This window comes from Salvelinus alpinus, chromosome 1 (genome assembly GCF_045679555.1).
Source record: "Salvelinus alpinus chromosome 1, SLU_Salpinus.1, whole genome shotgun sequence".
Lineage (NCBI taxonomy): Eukaryota > Metazoa > Chordata > Actinopteri > Salmoniformes > Salmonidae > Salvelinus > Salvelinus alpinus.
The window spans coordinates 8,281,008-8,304,649 of record NC_092086.1 but is presented as its reverse complement, the minus strand read 5'-3'; the positions used below and the strand labels follow the sequence as shown (position 1 = coordinate 8,304,649).

General features: G+C 42.4%; 1 protein-coding gene across 2 annotated transcripts in view; it reads right to left on the bottom strand.

Annotated features, from left to right (window-relative positions):
* LOC139537693 (NLR family CARD domain-containing protein 3-like) overlaps positions 1 to 23,642 on the bottom strand; it is a 426,333-nt gene that overhangs the window by 7,867 nt on the left and 394,824 nt on the right. The window contains exons 1-3 of one of the 2 annotated variants that reach the window (XM_071340404.1): positions 22,330 to 22,441; positions 20,547 to 20,645; positions 17,729 to 17,845 (exon numbers count right to left, since the gene is read on the bottom strand). The exons of the other annotated variant lie outside the window; for it this stretch is intronic. Of the exons in view, the coding sequence (XP_071196505.1) occupies positions 17,729 to 17,845; positions 20,547 to 20,629 (200 nt within the window). The 5' untranslated portion in view covers positions 20,630 to 20,645; positions 22,330 to 22,441. Of the gene's footprint in view, positions 1 to 17,728; positions 17,846 to 20,546; positions 20,646 to 22,329; positions 22,442 to 23,642 lie in introns of those variants that run through there. 2 annotated transcript variants of the gene reach the window in all.

Sequence of the window (23,642 nt, the reverse complement as noted above, 5' to 3'; positions counted from 1 at the left end):
AGTACTGAGTCAATGTGCAGGGGTACCAGGTAGTTGAGGTAATAATGAGACTATAAGGAGTACCAGTACTGAGTCAATGTGCAGGGGTACCAGGTAGATAAGGTAATAATGAGACTATAAGGAGTACCAGTACTGAGTCAATGTGCAGGGGTACCAGGTAGTTGAGGTAATAATGAGACTATAAGGAGTACCAGTACTGAGTCAATGTGCAGGGGTACCAGGTAGTTGAGGAAATAATGAGACTATAAGGAGTACCAGTACTGAGTCAATGTGCAGGGGTACCAGGTAGTTGAGGTAATAATGAGACTATAAGGAGAACCAGTACTGAGTCAATGTGCAGGGTACCAGGTAGTTGAGGTAATAATGAGACTATAAGGAGTACCAGTACTGAGTCAATGTGCAAGGTACCAGGTAGTTGAGGTAATAATGAGGCTATAAGGAGTACCAGTACTGAGTCAATGTGCAGGGGTACCAGGTAGTTGAGGTAATAATGAGACTATAAGGAGTACCAGTACTGAGTCAATGTGCAGGGGTACCAGGTAGTTGAGGTAATAATGAGACTATAAGGAGTACCAGTACTGAGTCAATGTGCAGGGGTACCAGGTAGATAAGGTAATAATGAGACTATAAGGAGTACCAGTACTGAGTCAATGTGCAGGGGTACCAGGTAGTTGAGGTAATAATGAGACTATAAGGAGTACCAGTACTGAGTCAATGTGCAGGGGTACCAGGTAGTTGAGGTAATAATGAGACTATAAGGAGTACCAGTACTGAGTCAATGTGCAGGGGTACCAGGTAGTTGAGGTAATAATGAGACTATAAGGAGTACCAGTACTGAGTCAATGTGCAGGGGTACCAGGTAGATAAGGTAATAATGAGACTATAAGGAGTACCAGTACTGAGTCAATGTGCAGGGGTACCAGGTAGTTGAGGTAATAATGAGACTATAAGGAGTACCAGTACTGAGTCAATGTGCAGGGGTACCAGGTAGTTGAGGAAATAATGAGACTATAAGGAGTACCAGTACTGAGTCAATGTGCAGGGGTACCAGGTAGTTGAGGTAATAATGAGACTATAAGGAGTACCAGTACTGAGTCAATGTGCAGGGGTACCAGGTAGTTGAGGTAATAATGAGACTATAAGGAGAACCAGTACTGAGTCAATGTGCAGGGGTAGCAGGTAGTTGAGGTAATAATGAGACTATAAGGAGTACCAGTACTGAGTCAATGTGCAGGGGTACCAGGTAATTGAGGTAATAATGAGACTATAAGGAGAACCAGTACTGAGTCAATGTGCAGAGGTACCAGGTAGTTGAGGTAATAATAAGACTATAAGGAGAACCAGTACTGAGTCAATGTGCAGGGGTACCAGGTAGATAAGGTAATAATGAGACTATAAGGAGTACCAGTACTGAGTCAATGTGCAAGGTACCAGGTAGTTGAGGTAATAATGAGGCTATAAGGAGTACCAGTACTGAGTCAATGTGCAGGGGTACCAGGTAGTTGAGGTAATAATGAGACTATAAGGAGTACCAGTACTGAGTCAATGTGCAGGGGTACCAGGTAATTGAGGTAATAATGAGACTATAAGGAGAACCAGTACTGAGTCAATGTGCAGGGGTACCAGGTAGTTGAGGTAATAATGAGACTATAAGGAGTACCAGTACTGAGTCAATGTGCAAGGTACCAGGTAGTTGAGGTAATAATGAGGCTATAAGGAGTACCAGTACTGAGTCAATGTGCAGGGGTACCAGGTAGTTGAGGTAATAATGAGACTATAAGGAGAACCAGTACTGAGTCAATGTGCAGAGGTACCAGGTAGTTGAGGTAATAATAAGACTATAAGGAGAACCAGTACTGAGTCAATGTGCAGGGGTACCAGGTAGATAAGGTAATAATGAGACTATAAGGAGTACCAGTACTGAGTCAATGTGCAAGGTACCAGGTAGTTGAGGTAATAATGAGGCTATAAGGAGTACCAGTACTGAGTCAATGTGCAGGGGTACCAGGTAGTTGAGGTAATAATGAGACTATAAGGAGTACCAGTACTGAGTCAATGTGCAGGGGTACCAGGTAATTGAGGTAATAATGAGACTATAAGGAGAACCAGTACTGAGTCAATGTGCAGAGGTACCAGGTAGTTGAGGTAATAATAAGACTATAAGGAGAACCAGTACTGAGTCAATGTGCAGGGGTACCAGGTAGTTGAGGTAATAATGAGACTATAAGGAGTACCAGTACTGAGTCAATGTGCAGGGGTACCAGGTAGTTGAGGTAATAATGAGGTAATAAGGAGTACCAGTACTGAGTCAACGTGCAGGGGTACCAGGTAGTTGAGGTAATAATGAGACTATAAGGAGTACCAGTACTGAGTCAATGTGCAGGGGTACCAGGTAGTTGAGGTAATAATGAGACTATAAGGAGAACCAGTACTGAGTCAATGTGCAGGGGTAGCAGGTAGTTGAAGTAATAATGAGGCTATAAGGAGTACCAGTACTGAGTCAATGTGCAGGGGTACCAGGTAGTTAAGGTAATAATGAGACTATAAGGAGTACCAGTACTGAGTCAATGTGCAGGGGTACCAGGTAGTTGAGGTAATACTGAGGCTATAAGGAGTACCAGTACTGAGTCAATGTGCAGGGGTACCAGGTAGTTGAGGTAATACTGAGGCTATAAGGAGTACCAGTACTGAGTCAATGTGCAGGGGTACCAGGTAGTTGAGGTAATAATGAGACTATAAGGAGTACCAGTACTGAGTCAATGTGCAGGGGTACCAGGTAATTGAGGTAATAATGAGACTATAAGGAGAACCAGTACTGAGTCAATGTGCAGAGGTACCAGGTAGTTGAGGTAATAATGAGACTATAAGGAGTACCAGTACTGAGTCAATGTGAAGGTGTACCAGGTAGTTGAGGTAATAATGAGACTATAAGGAGTACCAGTACTGAGTCAATGTGCAGGGGTACCAGGTAGTTGAGGTAATAATGAGACTATAATGAGTACCAGTACTGAGTCAATGTGCAGGGTACCAGGTAGTTGAGGTAAAAATGAGACTATAAGGAGTACCAGTACTGAGTCAATGTGCAGGGGTACCAGGTAGTTGAGGTAATAATGAGACTATAAGGAGTACCAGTACTGAGTCAATGTGCAGGGGTACAAGGTAGTTGGGGTAATAATTAGACTATAAGGAGTACCAGTACTGAGTCAATGTGCAGGGGTACCAGGTAGTTGAGGGAATAATGAGACTATAAGGAGAACCAGTACTGAGTCAATGTGCAGGGTACCAGGTAGTTGAGGTAATAATGAGACTATAAGGAGTACCAGTACTGAGTCAATGTGCAGGGGTACCAGGTAGTTGAGGAAATAATGAGACTATAAGGAGTACCAGTACTGAGTCAATGTGCAGGGGTACCAGGTAGTTGAGGAAATAATGAGACTATAAGGAGTACCAGTACTGAGTCAATGTGCAGGGGTACCAGGTAGTTGAGGTAATAATGAGGCTATAAGGAGTACCAGTACTGAGTCAATGTGCAGGGGTACCAGGTAGTTGAGGTAATAATGAGACTGTAAGGAGTACCAGTACTGAGTCAATGTGCAGGGGTACCAGGTAGTTGAGGTAATAATGAGACTATAAGGAGTACCAGTACTGAGTCAATGTACAGGGGTACCAGGTAGTTGAGGTAATAATGAGGCTATAAGGAGTACCAGTACTGAGTCAATGTGCAGGGGTACCAGGTAGTTGAGGTAATAATGAGGCTATAAGGAGTACCAGTACTGAGTCAATGTGCAGGGGTACCAGGTAGTTGAGGTAATAATGAGACTATAAGGAGTACCAGTACTGAGTCAATGTGCAGGGGTACCAGGTAGTTGAGGTAATAATGAGGCTATAAGGAGTACCAGTACTGAGTCAATGTGCAGGGGTACCAGGTAGTTGAGGTAATAATGAGACTGTAAGGAGTACCAGTACTGAGTCAATGTGCAGGGGTACCAGGTAGTTGAGGTAATAATGAGACTGTAAGGAGTACCAGTACTGAGTCAATGTGCAGGGGTACCAGGTAGTTGAGGTAATAATGAGACTATAAGGAGTACCAGTACTGAGTCAATGTACAGGGGTACCAGGTAGTTGAGGTAATCATGAGGCTATAAGGAGTACCAGTACTGAGTCAATGTGCAGGGGTACCAGGTAGTTGAGGTAATAATGAGACTATAAGGAGAACCAGTACTGAGTCAATGTGCAGGGGTAGCAGGTAGTTGAAGTAATAATGAGGCTATAAGGAGTACCAGTACTGAGTCAATGTGCAAGGTACCAGGTAGTTGAGGTAATACTGAGGCTATAAGGAGTACCAGTACTGAGTCAATGTGCAGGGGTACCAGGTAGTTGAGGTAATAATGAGACTATAAGGAGTACCAGTACTGAGTCAATGTGCAGGGGTACCAGGTAATTGAGGTAATAATGAGACTATAAGGAGAACCAGTACTGAGTCAATGTGCAGAGGTACCAGGTAGTTGAGGTAATAATGAGGCTATAAGGAGTACCAGTACTGAGTCAATGTGCAGGGGTACCAGGTAGTTGAGGTAATAATGAGACTGTAAGGAGTACCAGTACTGAGTCAATGTGCAGGGGTACCAGGTAGTTGAGGTAATAATGAGACTGTAAGGAGTACCAGTACTGAGTCAATGTGCAGGGGTACCAGGTAGTTGAGGTAATAATGAGACTATAAGGAGTACCAGTACTGAGTCAATGTACAGGGGTACCAGGTAGTTGAGGTAATCATGAGGCTATAAGGAGTACCAGTACTGAGTCAATGTGCAGGGGTACCAGGTAGTTGAGGTAATAATGAGACTATAAGGAGAACCAGTACTGAGTCAATGTGCAGGGGTAGCAGGTAGTTGAAGTAATAATGAGGCTATAAGGAGTACCAGTACTGAGTCAATGTGCAAGGTACCAGGTAGTTGAGGTAATACTGAGGCTATAAGGAGTACCAGTACTGAGTCAATGTGCAGGGGTACCAGGTAGTTGAGGTAATAATGAGACTATAAGGAGTACCAGTACTGAGTCAATGTGCAGGGGTACCAGGTAATTGAGGTAATAATGAGACTATAAGGAGAACCAGTACTGAGTCAATGTGCAGAGGTACCAGGTAGTTGAGGTAATAATGAGGCTATAAGGAGTACCAGTACTGAGTCAATGTGCAGGTGTACCAGGTAGTTGAGGTAATAATGAGACTATAAGGAGTACCAGTACTGAGTCATTGTGCAGGGGTACCAGGTAGTTGAGGTAATAATGAGACTATAAGGAGTACCAGTACTGAGTCAATGTGCAGGGTACCAGGTAGTTGAGGTAAAAATGAGACTATAAGGAGTACCAGTACTGAGTCAATGTGCAGGGGTACCAGGTAGTTGAGGTAATAATGAGACTATAAGGAGTACCAGTACTGAGTCAATGTGCAGGGGTACAAGGTAGTTGGGGGAATAATGAGACTATAAGGAGAACCAGTACTGAGTCAATGTGCAGGGTACCAGGTAGTTGAGGGAATAATGAGACTATAAGGAGAACCAGTACTGAGTCAATGTGCAGGGGTACCAGGTAGTTGAGGAAATAATGAGACTATAAGGAGTACCAGTACTGAGTCAATGTGCAGGGGTACCAGGTAGTTGAGGAAATAATGAGACTATAAGGAGTACCAGTACTGAGTCAATGTGCAGGGGTACCAGGTAGTTGAGGTAATAATGAGGCTATAAGGAGTACCAGTACTGAGTCAATGTGCAGGGGTACCAGGTAGTTGAGGTAATAATGAGACTGTAAGGAGTACCAGTACTGAGTCAATGTGCAGGGGTACCAGGTAGTTGAGGTAATAATGAGACTATAAGGAGTACCAGTACTGAGTCAATGTACAGGGGTACCAGGTAGTTGAGGTAATAATGAGGCTATAAGGAGTACCAGTACTGAGTCAATGTGCAAGGTAGCAGGTAGTTGAGGTAATAATGAGGCTATAAGGAGTACCAGTACTGAGTCAATGTGCAGGGGTACCAGGTAGTTGAGGTAATAATGAGACTATAAGGAGTACCAGTACTGAGTCAATGTGCAGGGGTACCAGGTAGTTGAGGTAATAATGAGGCTATAAGGAGTACCAGTACTGAGTCAATGTGCAGGGGTACCAGGTAGTTGAGGTAATAATGAGACTGTAAGGAGTACCAGTACTGAGTCAATGTGCAGGGGTACCAGGTAGTTGAGGTAATAATGAGACTGTAAGGAGTACCAGTACTGAGTCAATGTGCAGGGGTACCAGGTAGTTGAGGTAATAATGAGACTATAAGGAGTACCAGTACTGAGTCAATGTACAGGGGTACCAGGTAGTTGAGGTAATCATGAGGCTATAAGGAGTACCAGTACTGAGTCAATGTGCAGGGGTACCAGGTAGTTGAGGTAATAATGAGACTATAAGGAGAACCAGTACTGAGTCAATGTGCAGGGGTAGCAGGTAGTTGAAGTAATAATGAGGCTATAAGGAGTACCAGTACTGAGTCAATGTGCAAGGTACCAGGTAGTTGAGGTAATACTGAGGCTATAAGGAGTACCAGTACTGAGTCAATGTGCAGGGGTACCAGGTAGTTGAGGTAATAATGAGACTATAAGGAGTACCAGTACTGAGTCAATGTGCAGGGGTACCAGGTAATTGAGGTAATAATGAGACTATAAGGAGAACCAGTACTGAGTCAATGTGCAGAGGTACCAGGTAGTTGAGGTAATAATGAGGCTATAAGGAGTACCAGTACTGAGTCAATGTGCAGGTGTACCAGGTAGTTGAGGTAATAATGAGACTATAAGGAGTACCAGTACTGAGTCATTGTGCAGGGGTACCAGGTAGTTGAGGTAATAATGAGACTATAAGGAGTACCAGTACTGAGTCAATGTGCAGGGTACCAGGTAGTTGAGGTAAAAATGAGACTATAAGGAGTACCAGTACTGAGTCAATGTGCAGGGGTACCAGGTAGTTGAGGTAATAATGAGACTATAAGGAGTACCAGTACTGAGTCAATGTGCAGGGGTACAAGGTAGTTGGGGGAATAATGAGACTATAAGGAGAACCAGTACTGAGTCAATGTGCAGAGTACCAGGTAGTTGAGGGAATAATGAGACTATAAGGAGAACCAGTACTGAGTCAATGTGCAGGGTACCAGGTAGTTGAGGTAATAATGAGACTATAAGGAGTACCAGTACTGAGTCAATGTGCAGGGGTACCAGGTAGTTGAGGAAATAATGAGACTATAAGGAGTACCAGTACTGAGTCAATGTGCAGGGGTACCAGGTAGTTGAGGTAATAATGAGACTATAAGGAGTACCAGTACTGAGTCAATGCACAGGGGTACCAGGTAGTTGAGGTAATAATGAGGCTATAAGGAGTACCAGTACTGAGTCAATGTGCAGGGGTACCAGGTAGTTGAGGTAATAATGAGACTATAAGGAGTACCAGTACTGAGTCAATGTGCAGGGGTACCAGGTAGTTGAGGTAATAATGAGACTATAAGGAGTACCAGTACTGAGTCAATGTGCAGGGGTACCAGGTAGTTGAGGTAATAATGAGGCTATAAGGAGTACCAGTACTGAGTCAATGTGCAGGGGTACCAGGTAGTTGAGGTAATAATGAGACTGTAAGGAGTACCAGTACTGAGTCAATGTGCAGGGGTACCAGGTAGTTGAGGTAATAATGAGACTATAAGGAGTACCAGTACTGAGTCAATGTAGAGGGGTACCAGGTAGTTGAGGTAATCATGAGGCTATAAGGAGTACCAGTACTGAGTCAATGTGCAGGGGTACCAGGTAGTTGAGGTAATACTGAGGCTATAAGGAGTACCAGTACTGAGTCAATGTGCAGGGTACCAGGTAATTGAGGTAATAATGAGACTATAAGGAGAACCAGTACTGAGTCAATGTGCAGAGGTACCAGGTAGTTGAGGTAATAATGAGGCTATAAGGAGTACCAGTACTGAGTCAATGTGCAGGTGTACCAGGTAGTTGAGGTAATAATGAGACTATAAGGAGTACCAGTACTGAGTCATTGTGCAGGGGTACCAGGTAGTTGAGGTAATAATGAGACTATAAGGAGTACCAGTACTGAGTCAATGTGCAGGGTACCAGGTAGTTGAGGTAAAAATGAGACTATAAGGAGTACCAGTACTGAGTCAATGTGCAGGGGTACCAGGTAGTTGAGGTAATAATGAGACTGTAAGGAGTACCAGTACTGAGTCAATGTACAGGGGTACCAGGTAGTTGAGGTAATAATGAGGCTATAAGGAGTACCAGTACTGAGTCAATGTGCAGGGGTACCAGGTAGTTGAGGTAATAATGAGACTATAAGGAGTACCAGTACTGAGTCAATGTGCAGGGGTACCAGGTAGTTGAGGTAATAATGAGACTATAAGGAGTACCAGTACTGAGTCAATGTGCAGGGGTACCAGGTAGTTGAGGTAATAATGAGACTATAAGGAGTACCAGTACTGAGTCAATGTGCAGGGGTACCAGGTAGTTGAGGTAATAATGAGACTATAAGGAGTACCAGTACTGAGTCAATGTGCAGGGGTACCAGGTAGTTGAGGTAATAATGAGGCTATAAGGAGTACCAGTACTGAGTCAATGTGCAGGGGTACCAGGTAGTTGAGGTAATAATGAGACTGTAAGGAGTACCAGTACTGAGTCAATGTGCAGGGGTACCAGGTAGTTGAGGTAATAATGAGACTATAAGGAGTACCAGTATTGAGTCAATGTACAGGGGTACCAGGTAGTTGAGGTAATCATGAGGCTATAAGTAGTACCAGTACTGAGTCAATGTGCAGGGGTACCAGGTAGTTGAGGTAATCATGAGGCTATAAGGAGAACCAGTACTGAGTCAATGTGCAGGGTACCAGGTAGTTGAGGTAATAATGAGACTATAAGGAGTACCAGTACTGAGTCAATGTGCAGGGTACCAGGTAGTTGAGGTAATAATGAGACTATAAGGAGTACCAGTACTGAGGCAATGTGCAGGGTACCAGGTAGTTGAGGTAATAATGAGGCTATAAGGAGTACCAGTACTGAGTCAATGTGCAGGGGTACCAGGTAGTTGAGGTAATAATGAGACTATAAGGAGTACCAGTACTGAGTCAATGTGCAGGGGTACCAGGTAGTTGAGGTAATAATGAGACTATAAGGAGTACCAGTACTGAGTCAATGTGCAGGGGTACCAGGTAGTTGAGGTAGTAATGAGACTATAAGGAGTACCAGTACTGAGTCAATGTGCAGGGGTACCAGGTAGTTGAGGTAATAATGAGACTATAAGGAGTACCAGTACTGAGTCAATGTGCAGGGGTACCAGGTAGTTGAGGTAATATTGAGACTATAAGGAGTACCAGTACTGAGTCAATGTGCAGGGGTACCAGGTAGTTGAGGTAATAATGAGGCTATAAGGAGTACCAGTACTGAGTCAATGTGCAGGGGTACCAGGTAATTGAGGTAATATTGAGACTATAAGGAGTACCAGTACTGAGTCAATGTGCAGGGTACCAGGTAGTTGAGGTAATAATGAGACTATAAGGAGTACCAGTACTGAGTCAATGTGCAGGGGTACCAGGTAGTTGAGGTAATAATGAGACTATAAGGAGTACCAGTACTGAGTCAATGTGCAGGGGTACCAGGTAGTTGAGGTAATAATGAGACTATAAGGAGTACCAGTACTGAGTCAATGTGCAGGGGTACCAGGTAGTTGAGGTAATAATGAGGCTATAAAGAGTACCAGTACTGAGTCAATGTGCAGGGGTACCAGGTAGTTGAGGTAATAATGAGGCTATAAGGAGTACCAGTACTGAGTCAATGTGCAGGGGTACCAGGTAGTTGAGGTAATAATGAGACTATAAGGAGTACCAGTACTGAGTCAATGTGCAGGGGTACCAGGTAGTTGAGGTAATAATGAGACTATAAGGAGTACCAGCACTGAGTCAATGTGCAGGGGTACCAGGTAGTTGAGGTAATAATGAGACTATAAGGAGTACCAGTACTGAGTAAATGTGCAGGGGTACCAGGTAGTTGAGGTAATAATGAGACTATAAGGAGTACCAGTACTGAGTCAATGTGCAGGGGTACCAGGTAGTTGAGGAAATAATGAGACTATAAGGAGTACCAGTACTGAGTCAATGTGCAGGGGTACCAGGTAGTTGAGGTAATAATGAGGCTATAAGGAGTACCAGTACTGAGTCAATGTGCAGGGGTACCAGGTAGTTGAGGTAATAATGAGACTGTAAGGAGTACCAGTACTGAGTCAATGTGCAGGGGTACCAGGTAGTTGAGGTAATAATGAGACTATAAGGAGTACCAGTACTGAGTCAATGTACAGGGGTACCAGGTAGTTGAGGTAATAATGAGGCTATAAGGAGTACCAGTACTGAGTCAATGTGCAGGCGTACCAGGTAGTTGAGGTAATAATGAGACTATAAGGAGTACCAGTACTGAGTCAATGTGCAGGGGTACCAGGTAGTTGAGGTAATAATGAGACTATAAGGAGTACTAGTACTGAGTCAATGTGCAGGGGTACCAGGTAGTCGAGGTAATAATGAGGCTATAAGGAGTACCAGTACTGAGTCAATGTGCAGGGGTACCAGGTAGTTGAGGTAATAATGAGACTGTAAGGAGTACCAGTACTGAGTCAATGTGCAGGGGTACCAGGTAGTTGAGGTAATAATGAGACTATAAGGAGTACCAGTACTGAGTCAATGTGCAGGGGTACCAGGTAGTTGAGGTAATAATGAGACTATAAGGAGTACCAGTACTGAGTCAATGTGCAGGGGTACCAGGTAGTTGAGGTAATAATAAGACTATAAGGAGAACCAGTACTGAGTCAATGTGCAGGGGTACCAGGTAGTTGAGGTAATAATGAGACTATAAGGAGTACCAGTACTGAGTCAATGTGCAGGGGTACCAGGTAGTTGAGGTAATAATGAGACTATAAGGAGTACCAGTACTGAGTCAACGTGCAGGGGTACCAGGTAGTTGAGGTAATAATGAGACTATAAGGAGAACCAGTACTGAGTCAATGTGCAGGGGTAGCAGGTAGTTGAGGTAATAATGAGGCTATAAGGAGTACCAGTACTGAGTCAATGTGCAGGGGTACCAGGTAGATAAGGTAATAATGAGACTATAAGGAGTACCAGTACTGAGTCAATGTGCAAGGTACAGGGTAGTTGAGGTAATAATGAGGCTATAAGGAGTACCAGTACTGAGTCAATGTGCAGGGGTACCAGGTAGTTGAGGTAATAATGAGACTATAAGGAGAACCAGTACTGAGTCAATGTGCAGGGGTACCAGGTAGATAAGGTAATAATGAGACTATAAGGAGTACCAGTACTGAGTCAATGTGCAAGGTACCAGGTAGTTGAGGTAATAATGAGGCTATAAGGAGTACCAGTACTGAGTCAATGTGCAGGGGTACCAGGTAGTTGAGGTAATAATGAGACTATAAGGAGTACCAGTACTGAGTCAATGTGCAGGGGTACCAGGTAATTGAGGTAATAATGAGACTATAAGGAGAACCAGTACTGAGTCAATGTGCAGGGGTACCAGGTAGTTGAGGTAATAATGAGACTATAAGGAGTACCAGTACTGAGTCAATGTGCAAGGTACCAGGTAGTTGAGGCTATAAGGAGTACCAGTACTGAGTCAATGTGCAGGGGTACCAGGTAGTTGAGGTAATAATGAGACTATAAGGAGTACCAGTACTGAGTCAATGTGCAGGGTACCAGGTAGTTGAGGTAATAATGAGACTATAAGGAGAACCAGTACTGAGTCAAGGTGCAGAGGTACCAGGTAGTTGAGGTAATAATAAGACTATAAGGAGAACCAGTACTGAGTCAATGTGCAGGGGTACCAGGTAGATAAGGTAATAATGAGACTATAAGGAGTACCAGTACTGAGTCAATGTGCAAGGTACCAGGTAGTTGAGGTAATAATGAGGCTATAAGGAGTACCAGTACTGAGTCAATGTGCAGGGGTAGCAGGTAGTTGAGGTAATAATGAGGCTATAAGGAGTACCAGTACTGAGTCAATGTGCAGGGGTACCAGGTAGATAAGGTAATAATGAGACTATAAGGAGTACCAGTACTGAGTCAATGTGCAAGGTACCAGGTAGTTGAGGTAATAATGAGGCTATAAGGAGTACCAGTACTGAGTCAATGTGCAGGGGTACCAGGTAGTTGAGGTAATAATGAGACTATAAGGAGTACCAGTACTGAGTCAATGTGCAGCGGTACCAGGTAGTTGAGGTAATAATGAGACTATAAGTAGTACCAGTACTGGGTCAATGTGCAGGGGTAACAGGTAGTTGAGGTAATAATAAGACTATAAGGAGAACCAGTACTGAGTCAATGTGCAGGGGTACCAGGTAGATAAGGTAATAATGAGACTATAAGGAGTACCAGTACTGAGTCAATGTGCAAGGTACCAGGTAGTTGAGGTAATAATGAGGCTATAAGGAGTACCAGTACTGAGTCAATGTGCAGGGGTACCAGGTAGTTGAGGTAATAATGAGACTATAAGGAGTACCAGTACTGAGTCAATGTGCAGGGGTACCAGGTAATTGAGGTAATAATGAGACTATAAGGAGAACCAGTACTGAGTCAATGTGCAGGGGTACCAGGTAGTTGAGGTAATAATGAGACTATAAGGAGTACCAGTACTGAGTCAATGTGCAAGGTACCAGGTAGTTGAGGTAATAATGAGGCTATAAGGAGTACCAGTACTGAGTCAATGTGCAGGGGTACCAGGTAGTTGAGGTAATAATGAGACTATAAGGAGTACCAGTACTGAGTCAATGTGCAGGGTACCAGGTAGTTGAGGTAATAATAAGACTATAAGGAGAACCAGTACTGAGTCAATGTGCAGGGGTACCAGGTAGATAAGGTAATAATGAGACTATAAGGAGTACCAGTACTGAGTCAATGTGCAAGGTACCAGGTAGTTGAGGTAATAATGAGGCTATAAGGAGTACCAGTACTGAGTCAATGTGCAGGGGTACCAGGTAGTTGAGGTAATAATGAGACTATAAGGAGTACCAGTACTGAGTCAATGTGCAGGGGTACCAGGTAATTGAGGTAATAATGAGACTATAAGGAGAACCAGTACTGAGTCAATGTGCAGAGGTACCAGGTAGTTGAGGTAATAATAAGACTATAAGGAGAACCAGTACTGAGTCAATGTGCAGGGGTACCAGGTAGTTGAGGTAATAATGAGACTATAAGGAGTACCAGTACTGAGTCAATGTGCAGGGGTACCAGGTAGTTGAGGTAATAATGAGACTATAAGGAGTACCAGTACTGAGTCAATGTGCAGGGGTACCAGGTAATTGAGGTAATAATGAGACTATAAGGAGAACCAGTACTGAGTCAATGTGCAGGGGTACCAGGTAGTTGAGGTAATAATGAGACTATAAGGAGTACCAGTACTGAGTCAATGTGCAAGGTACCAGGTAGTTGAGGTAATAATGAGGCTATAAGGAGTACCAGTACTGAGTCCATGTGCAGGGGTACCAGGTAGTTGAGGTAATAATGAGACTATAAGGAGTACCAGTACTGAGTCAATGTGCAGGGTACCAGGTAGTTGAGGTAATAATGAGACTATAAGGAGAACCAGTACTGAGTCAATGTGCAGAGGTACCAGGTAGTTGAGGTAATAATAAGACTATAAGGAGAACCAGTACTGAGTCAATGTGCAGGGGTACCAGGTAGATAAGGTAATAATGAGACTATAAGGAGTACCAGTACTGAGTCAATGTGCAAGGTACCAGGTAGTTGAGGTAATAATGAGGCTATAAGGAGTACCAGTACTGAGTCAATGTGCAGGGGTAGCAGGTAGTTGAGGTAATAATGAGGCTATAAGGAGTACCAGTACTGAGTCAATGTGCAGGGGTACCAGGTAGATAAGGTAATAATGAGACTATAAGGAGTACCAGTACTGAGTCAATGTGCAAGGTACCAGGTAGTTGAGGTAATAATGAGGCTATAAGGAGTACCAGTACTGAGTCAATGTGCAGGGGTACCAGGTAGTTGAGGTAATAATGAGACTATAAGGAGTACCAGTACTGAGTCAATGTGCAGCGGTACCAGGTAGTTGAGGTAATAATGAGACTATAAGTAGTACCAGTACTGAGTCAATGTGCAGGGGTAACAGGTAGTTGAGGTAATAATAAGACTATAAGGAGAACCAGTACTGAGTCAATGTGCAGGGGTACCAGGTAGATAAGGTAATAATGAGACTATAAGGAGTACCAGTACTGAGTCAATGTGCAAGGTACCAGGTAGTTGAGGTAATAATGAGGCTATAAGGAGTACCAGTACTGAGTAAATGTGCAGGGGTACCAGGTAGTTGAGGTAATAATGAGACTATAAGGAGTACCAGTACTGAGTCAATGTGCAGGGGTACCAGGTAATTGAGGTAATAATGAGACTATAAGGAGAACCAGTACTGAGTCAATGTGCAGGGGTACCAGGTAGTTGAGGTAATAATGAGACTATAAGGAGTACCAGTACTGAGTCAATGTGCAAGGTACCAGGTAGTTGAGGTAATAATGAGGCTATAAGGAGTACCAGTACTGAGTCAATGTGCAGGGGTACCAGGTAGTTGAGGTAATAATGAGACTATAAGGAGTACCAGTACTGAGTCAATGTGCAGGGTACCAGGTAGTTGAGGTAATAATGAGACTATAAGGAGAACCAGTACTGAGTCAATGTGCAGAGGTACCAGGTAGTTGAGGTAATAATAAGACTATAAGGAGAACCAGTACTGAGTCAATGTGCAGGGGTACCAGGTAGATAAGGTAATAATGAGACTATAAGGAGTACCAGTACTGAGTCAATGTGCAAGGTACCAGGTAGTTGAGGTAATAATGAGGCTATAAGGAGTACCAGTACTGAGTCAATGTGCAGGGGTACCAGGTAGTTGAGGTAATAATGAGACTATAAGGAGTACCAGTACTGAGTCAATGTGCAGGGGTACCAGGTAATTGAGGTAATAATGAGACTATAAGGAGAACCAGTACTGAGTCAATGTGCAGAGGTACCAGGTAGTTGAGGTAATAATAAGACTATAAGGAGAACCAGTACTGAGTCAATGTGCAGGGGTACCAGGTAGTTGAGGTAATAATGAGACTATAAGGAGTACCAGTACTGAGTCAATGTGCAGGGGTACCAGGTAGTTGAGGTAATAATGAGGCTATAAGGAGTACCAGTACTGAGTCAACGTGCAGGGGTACCAGGTAGTTGAGGTAATAATGAGACTATAAGGAGTACCAGTACTGAGTCAATGTGCAGGGGTACCAGGTAGTTGAGGTAATAATGAGACTATAAGGAGAACCAGTACTGAGTCAATGTGCAGGGGTAGCAGGTAGTTGAAGTAATAATGAGGCTATAAGGAGAACCAGTACTGAGTCAATGTGCAGGGGTACCAGGTAGTTAAGGTAATAATGAGACTATAAGGAGTACCAGTACTGAGTCAATGTGCAAGGTACCAGGTAGTTGAGGTAATACTGAGGCTATAAGGAGTACCAGTACTGAGTCAATGTGCAGGGGTACCAGGTAGTTGAGGTAATAATGAGACTATAAGGAGTACCAGTACTGAGTCAATGTGCAGGGGTACCAGGTAATTGAGGTAATAATGAGACTATAAGGAGAACCAGTACTGAGTCAATGTGCAGAGGTACCAGGTAGTTGAGGTAATAATGAGGCTATAAGGAGTACCAGTACTGAGTCAATGTGCAGGTGTACCAGGTAGTTGAGGTAATAATGAGACTATAAGGAGTACCAGTACTGAGTCATTGTGCAGGGGTACCAGGTAGTTGAGGTAATAATGAGACTATAAGGAGTACCAGTACTGAGTCAATGTGCAGGGTACCAGGTAGTTGAGGTAAAAATGAGACTATAAGGAGTACCAGTACTGAGTCAATGTGCAGGGGTACCAGGTAGTTGAGGTAATAATGAGACTATAAGGAGTACCAGTACTGAGTCAATGTGCAGGGGTACAAGGTAGTTGGGGTAATAATGAGACTATAAGGAGTACCAGTACTGAGTCAATGTGCAGGGGTACCAGGTAGTTGAGGGAATAATGAGACTATAAGGAGAACCAGTACTGAGTCAATGTGCAGGGTACCAGGTAGTTGAGGTAATAATGAGACTATAAGGAGTACCAGTACTGAGTCAATGTGCAGGGGTACCAGGTAGTTGAGGAAATAATGAGACTATAAGGAGTACCAGTACTGAGTCAATGTGCAGGGGTACCAGGTAGTTGAGGTAATAATGAGACTGTAAGGAGTACCAGTACTGAGTCAATGTGCAGGGTACCAGGTAGTTGAGGTAATAATGAGACTATAAGGAGTACCAGTACTGAGTCAATGTCCAGGGGTACCAGGTAGTTGAGGTAATAATGAGGCTATAAGGAGTACCAGTACTGAGTCAATGTGCAGGGGTACCAGGTAGTTGAGGTAATAATGAGACTATAAGGAGTACCAGTACTGATTCAATGTACAGGGGTACCAGGTAGTTGAGGTAATAATGAGGCTATAAGGAGTACCAGTACTGAGTCAATGTGCAGGGGTACCAGGTAGTTGAGGTAATAATGAGACTATAAGGAGTACCAGTACTGAGTCAATGTGCAGGGGTACCAGGTAGTTGAGGTAATAATGAGACTATAAGGAGTACCAGTACTGAGTAAATGTGCAGGGGTACCAGGTAGTTGAGGTAATAATGAGACTATAAGGAGTACCAGTACTGAGTCAATGTGCAGGGGTACCAGGTAGTTGAGGTAATAATGAGACTATAAGGAGAACCAGTACTGAGTCAATGTGCAGGGGTACCAGGTAGTTGAGGTAATAATGAGACTATAAGGAGTACCAGTACTGAGTCAATGTGCAGGGTACCAGGTAGTTGAGGTAATAATGAGACTATAAGGAGTACCAGTACTGAGTCAATGTGCAGGGGTACCAGGTAGTTGAGGTAATAATGAGACTATAAGGAGTACCAGTACTGAGTCAATGTGCAGGGGTACCAGGTAGTTGAGGTAATAATGAGACTATAAGGAGTACCAGTACTGAGTCAATGTGCAGGGGTACCAGGTAGTTGAGGTAATAATGAGACTATAAGGAGTACCAGTACTGAGTCAATGTGCAGGGTACCAGGTAGTTGAGGTAATAATGAGACTATAAGGAGTACCAGTACTGAGTCAATGTGCAGGGTACCAGGTAGTTGAGGTAATAATGAGACTATAAGGAGTACCAGTACTGAGTCAATGTGCAGGGGTACCAGGTAGTTGAGGTAATAGACTATAATTGAGGTAATATGTACATGTAGGTAGGGGTAAAAGTGACTAGGCAATCAGGATAGAGATTACATCTCCCATTCCAGGGAGTGCACAAACACACACACACACACACACACACACACACACACACACACACACACACACACACACACACACACACACACACACACACACACACACACACACACACACACACACACACACACACACACACACACACACACACAGGGAGGGAATGTTGTGTTTGTTTAATATTGTTTTAGGACTATGAAAATGGACAAAATGATTAGCCTATGGATTATGAAAACAACAAAAATAAATGGGAAAATGGGAGAGGAGAAATGACTAGAGACAGTGTTGTTTAACTCACTGACCATGACCCATGAGTTCTTCTTACCTTTGTTCAGTAGAAAAGTCTCCCTCTCTAAACCATATAGGTTGATCCATAGACCAGTCACTCTTCATGGACACACAGCTGGGAACAGGGGAGGCTGGTCTCTCCTGCTTGATTGGACTTCAACACAACAGAGACAAACATTACATCTCTCATCTACTCTGAGCTCAGATGGGGAAACATAAGAAGAGTTTCATTCCAAAAAGCTATATATCCATTTTCAGAAATGTTCGTAAATTAGCTTTTATTCTTTAAAGAAGTTATGTTTATGTTAAGTTATGTTTTTTTGCTAAATGAGGAGATGGCACGTGGGTACCTGCTTCTATAAGCCAATGAGGAGATGGCACGTGGGTACCTGCTTCTATAAGCCAATGAGGAGATGGCACGTGGGTACCTGCTTCTATAAGCCAATGAGGAGATGGCACGTGGGTACCTGCTGTTATAAACCAATGAGGAGATGCAGCGCGAACTGCGTCACAATTGTTGGCGCGCGCGAGCAGTGTGTCATTTTTAATAACGAAATTAATTTAGCGACGCGAGCGTTGTAGTCAGCCCCGCTAAAAGGCTGGTGTCGTTACTCTGCCTTCTCCGGGGACATGTTGAGGTAAATTTACTAACCGGGAGGGTTGAATTATGTAATTTATTGGTGGGCTGGAAGACGCACTCTTGTCTTTTCTATTCCGAGGTTGTTTACTCGCAATATCAGATATTAAGATGTTTTTTATAATGAATGTATACTGAGGTTGAGGCTCTGACTAGTGATTATTTACCCGGTGTTCAATACCTGCTATTGAGGCGCCCTGAAAATAATATTCAAAAGATTGGTCCTTGGACACAGAGGGGTTAAACACTAAAGTTACCGTCCATCTAGTGAAGAGAGGAGAACCGGACAGAGGTAGCTAGTATCCGTCAACGAGAGAGGGAGAAGCCCTCCACGGGATTTAACAGGTGGAAGAAACAACCGGGGAGCTCCATTGGTCCACAAGAAATGCAGGCAGCCGGTGATGATGTAGTAGTAGTAGTAACTAGGATGCTGCTGGTTTCGTAGCTAGCAAACTTACCGAGCTGTACCGGCTAGCTAGCTGGTCGTTCTGTACCTCGTCTCGATGAAAATGACGAATCCGGTGAACCACAAATTGAAACAAGGATAGAGAGTGAAAAGGATCTGGCTACACTCATACTGTCCCTGACCGTAAAGAAAAAAGCTAATTGAACAATAAACTTCGGTGTATCAACACTGTAGTGAACTCCGTCGTTATTCCCCAAGATCACCTCAGCAACTCTGCGCGTAACCGGACAATATGCTTGGCGCCACACCGTACGTGGACGCGGACAGTTCTGTACGGGGACGCGGACAGTTCTGTACGGGGACGCGGACAGTTCCAGAACGCGGACATGAGCAGTGCAACACAATCAACTAAACCCAGTCTTTACAGTGGGTTACATTAGTAATATTCATTTTTTATTATTATGTAAAACAAACATTCTATGTTTTTTTATAACAATATGTTGAGATCTGGGTCCATATCGTCAAAGTGTCTCAGAGTAGAAAATTGTTCGTATAAGTGCTGAGAATAAAGACATTTTACACTTATGGGTATAAATTAAAGCTATGCATGAAGTCTCTAGTCCCACCTAGTCGGCAGATATTTAGGACACCTCGTGAGCTGTCCTAAGTAGTTAAGAGTTAACAGCAGGTGTCTTGATAATACTATAGAATCATGCAGTGAGTCAGTGGTTCCTGCGCCACATGTAATTGCATTGCAGTAGTTAAAAATAATGTTTTTATATTTCTATGTGATCAACCCATAAATAATATAGACCTACATGCAACAGTATGTCTTGTGCTTTTGGCAATGATTTATGTATAATAATTATGTATAACAAGTGATACCATGTATAACTGCATAGCATTTTGTCTTCATTTTGGCAGATTAACTCATGCTTATTTCTGAAGATTAACTCTGGTTGGAGTTGGAGCTGTGACCGAAAGGTGGCTAGTTCGAATCCCGGGCCGGGCGCTGGAAAATACAGGTGGAATTGATCTGACCACTGGAGGGCTGCTGGGTTCACATCCTCAAAACATGAACTCTAGAGGTTCATCTTCACTGAACCCAAAAATATATATCACTTTTATTAATTTCATATTTTAAGGAAGTGATAGAAGCCTTTTTGGCTCTATAAGGAACCTTATTTTCTAAACACGTTTTTCTTTTGATGATTTAATCATCTACGTAATATGTGTTAGATGTAAATGAACATTGTATGCAACGTTGTAGGCAACATTATTGGCGAGGGACTTGATGCCTACTATGCCAAAGATATTTAGAGTTGTAAAACGGGTGTGAAGAGTGAGTTGATATAACGGTAATATTGTAAAAAATCTGCTTGTAACAACGATCAGAACTGGTTAAACAAATATGCATTCCATTATATTAGTCAATAATTAAGAGTAGGCAAAGTGGTCGTGTCGTGAAAATTCTATCAAATGTCTTACATTACAACGAGTACAGTCAGGGTGCCGTGGAACCCCTGCAGTACCTCCACAGACCCCGGATTGAGAACCCCTGCGGTACCTCCACAGACCCCGGATTGAGAACCCCTGCAGTACCTCCACAGACCCCGGATTGAGAACCCCTGCAGTACCTCCACAGACCCCGAATTGAGAACCCCTGCAGTACCTCCACAGACCCCGGATTGAGAACCCCTGATTTAGCAGATGCTCTTATCCAGAGTGATTTACAGTAAGTGCATTCATCTTAAGATAGCTATTTATTTTGGAAATAAACTTAATAAATTCTTCATAAAATTGTCATCCTACCTCTTAGCTTTGGTGTCATGTCCCCCAGAGAGATGCATTTTAGAGGCAGGGCCCCCCTCCTCTCTCTCCCCGGAGAGACTCATTTTAGAGCACTGTCCCCTAAACAGAGATCCAGCATGTTGGTTGTGGTTAACACAGTGACAACTAATTCTTGAATGTCAATTGTTCTCATTTATTCATTATCTCTTTGAGAAATAAAACATTTACTAACAGACATAGAAACAGTCAGGTGATTTAATGCATCACATGAACATGTAGTTGTGACATTTCATCTCCATGGTAACTGTCAATAATAATAATAATAAGTCACTGTTTGTTAAGGTAGTTATGGACAGTACAGCAACAATAATAAAATAATAATAATAATAAGTCACTGTTTGTTAAGGTAGTTATAGACAGTACAGCAACAACAATAATAATAATAATAATAATAATAATAATAATAAGTCACTGTTTGTTAAGGTAGTTATAGACAGTACAAAAACACAAGGCCATGTCTCACAACTATGTGTATTCACTAACAGTAGGATATTTATTGTCTTTGAGAAATATATTTTTAACAACTTTCTATTTTACTTCACTACATTCATAAAGAAAATGATGTACTTTTTACTCCATACATTTTCCCTGACACCCAAAAGTACTCGTTACATTTTGAATGCTTAGCAGGACAGGAAATGGTCTAATTCACACACTTATCAAGAGAACATCCCTGGTCATCCCTACTGCCTCTGATCTGGCGGACTCACTAAACACAAATGCTTTGTTTTTAAATGATGTCTGAGTGTTGGAGTGTGACCGTATATTAAAATAACAAGAAAATGGTGCCGTCTGGTTTGCTTAATAAAAGGAATTTTAAATTATTACTACTTTACATTTACTTTTGATACTTAATTATATTTGAAACCAAATACTTTTAGACTTTTACTGAAGTAGTATTTTACTGTGTGACTTTCACTTTTACTTGAGTCATGTTCTATGAAGGAATCTTTCCTTTTACTCCAGTTTGAGAACTGAGTTCTGTTTCCACCACTGTTCTAACGTTCCATATGAGACACAGTTTCAACAGACATTCTGGAACTGCGTCGGCTACAAAGTTACTTTACATTTCATATCAGGAAATAAAGTAACGGTCACTGGGTGAATTAGTTGTGCATTGCCCGGCTCCCCGGGTGAACAGAGTTTACACAATTTAGACCATTTTATTGGACCTTAATATAAATGCCCACTCAGCTGTAGAACCGGGCCATGCAAAACAAACTCCCCACTGTCGCACTGAGACACAGAGTTCTAAACCCAGACGCGTTTCTTCAAGACATCTCTCTTACATTATTTTTGATAAACATATAATTTACTCGAAACCAAGTTTAGCTGTGTTTTTTTCCTCCAAAATGTGAGTAACTGTAGGACTTTAATAATTTGTAACAGGCCTACAAACCCAAAACGTTTTAATTTGAGAATGTTCATTTGTATGCCTCAAATATTTAGCTGTCTTAAAATATTTGATGATTAGTTGAATCAGATGTGTAAGTGCTGGTAAGAACTAAAGGATTGAGAAACCCTGAGATAAACATAAAACCATATAATTGAAAAGCTCCTCCACCATCTTTACCAGACGTTTTACTGATAACATGTCGGCCTACTGATTAGTTTCCACTTTGAAAACTGCTGTCTGTCAGCAACTCAGCTCAAGTAGCAGTTCTACTAACTAGTAATATCTCATTCCAGATATTCATTCTCTTACTCTGTCCTTTAGAATAAATTATTGTTCAGAAATACTTACTTTATTTGTCAGTTCTCTCCATGTAGTGTTTTCTGCTCTGTCGTCTCAAAATGGATCCTGAACAAAAGAACAACTTTACTTTCTGTTTCAGCTCAGCCGTCTCCCCACCCTGATAATAAAGTGTTTTATTGGTATCTTCCACTAGATGGCAGTAAACACCTGCTGTAACTAGATTTTACAACTGTGTTCGGTTTTATACAGGCAGTGTCCAGAGGAGGAGTGCTGATCTAGGATCAGGTCCCCCTCTCCATGTAATCTGATTCATTATGATCTAGGATCAGGTCCCCCCTCTCCATGTAATCTGATTCATTATGATCTAGGATCAGGTCCTCCCTCTCCATGTAATCTGATTCATTATGATCTAGGATCAGGTCCCTCCTCTCCATGTAATCTGATTCATTATGATCTAGGATCAGGTCCCCCTCTCCATGTAATCTGATTCATTATGATCTAGGATCAGGTCCCCCTCTCCATGTAATCTGATTCATTATGATTGTTTTGTCTCATGTCTCTTTATATTCATGTAGCCTGGGGGCCATGTAATCTGATTCATTATGATTGTTTTGTCTCATGTCTCTTTATATTCATGTAGCCTGGGGGCCATGTAATCTGATTCATTATGATTGTTTTGTCTCATGTCTCTTTATATTCATGTAGCCTGGGGGCCATGTAATCTGATTCATTATGATTGTTTTATCTCATGTCTCTTTATATTCATATAGCCTGGGGGCCATGTAATCTAATTCATTATGGTTATTTTGTCTCATGTCTCTTTATATTCATGTAGCCTGGGGGCCATGTAATCTGATTCATTATGATTGTTTTGTCTCATGTCTCTTTATATTCATGTAGCCTGGGGGCCATGTAATCTGATTCATTATGATTGTTTTGTCTCATGTCTCTTTATATTCATATAGCCTGGGGGAAATGTAGCTGTATTGAAATGACCTTGTTTTATAACCTTCTTTGTTGTTCAGTGGTTCTTCAATTGTCCTGACCACGTCCAGTTCTTTCACAGTAATGCTCCAGCATCCACTCAGAGGTTATGCATCTAATGCATTCCTCAAATACTGCAGAGTTGTTAAGCAAGTCCCTGAGATCGTCCTGTTCAACCACATTTATTAGTTTATTTGTCAGATGAAACCTGAGGGGATCACTGTAGTGTCATAATGCATCAACAATGGTTCTGAGGTCCTCAACAATGTTATTCTGTTCCGTAGCTGGGATGCAGTGTTCTTTCCTGATTTACTAAATAAAAAGACAGATATTGTTTTAGAGACGTTCAATTAGCTGCTCAGTGTTGATCTCTGTGG